General features: G+C 49.9%; 1 protein-coding gene across 1 annotated transcript; it reads left to right on the top strand.

Moving 5' to 3' along the window:
- Positions 1-63: 63 nt before the first annotated feature.
- LOC117799178 (thymosin beta-4-like) lies at positions 64-198 on the top strand. Its single transcript, XM_034651637.1, has one exon. The coding sequence runs from the start codon at positions 64-66 to the stop codon at positions 196-198; it is 135 nt and encodes a 44-aa protein (XP_034507528.1).
- Positions 199-623: the final 425 nt, after the last annotated feature.

The following is a 623-nucleotide window of genomic DNA, read 5'->3' as shown; positions in this document are numbered from 1 at the left end:
GCTGCAGCTACAGGCATCAAGGCTTATCTTGCTACGCAGCGCCGCTGACTCTAATCTGCCAAGATGTCCGACAAACCAGACATGGCTGAGGTCGAGAAATTCGACAAGTCCAAACTGAAGAAGACAGAAACGCAGGAGAAAAACCCACTGCCCTCAAAAGAAACGATCGAGCAAGAAAAGAAAGCCTGCGACTCCTAGTGGAACCCTCCCCCTCCTGAACATGCACTGTACATTCCACGAGCATTGCCTTCTTATTTTACTTCGTTTAGCTGTTTTAACTTTGTATGAAATAACTCAAGATGCAAAGAGGTTGGAGAACGTTTTACTGTGACCCGCCCCCGCCCGGTTCCATCGAAAAGCAAGGACTGAGAAACTAGTGACGCAGATATAGGGCGCGGCCCGCCCGTCTGCCACGCGGGGGCGCTGCAGAGCCTGGTGTCAAAGGGAAGCAGCAGAGCCTGGGCGGTGCTCCCTCCCACACGAACAGCGCAACGATGGCCAAGCTCCAGGGACACCGCGCCAAGGGCCCTTCGAGCTGCAAAAAATGCAATTAATCGAGTGCCATTTTATTTGTTACAAAAATGATTTTAATTATTGGAATGCACAATTTTTTTTAATATGCA

This window comes from Ailuropoda melanoleuca, unplaced genomic scaffold (genome assembly GCF_002007445.2).
Source record: "Ailuropoda melanoleuca isolate Jingjing unplaced genomic scaffold, ASM200744v2 unplaced-scaffold44504, whole genome shotgun sequence".
Taxonomy (NCBI): domain Eukaryota; kingdom Metazoa; phylum Chordata; class Mammalia; order Carnivora; family Ursidae; genus Ailuropoda; species Ailuropoda melanoleuca.
Note: the sequence above shows the minus strand (reverse complement) of the source record. Positions and strands in the feature narration are given on the sequence as shown.

Excerpts from the sequence above, each read along its gene's own strand:
- LOC117799178 (XM_034651637.1), top strand. The coding sequence starts at position 64 with ATGTCCGACAAACCAGACATGGCTGAGGTCGAGAAATTCGACAAGTCC.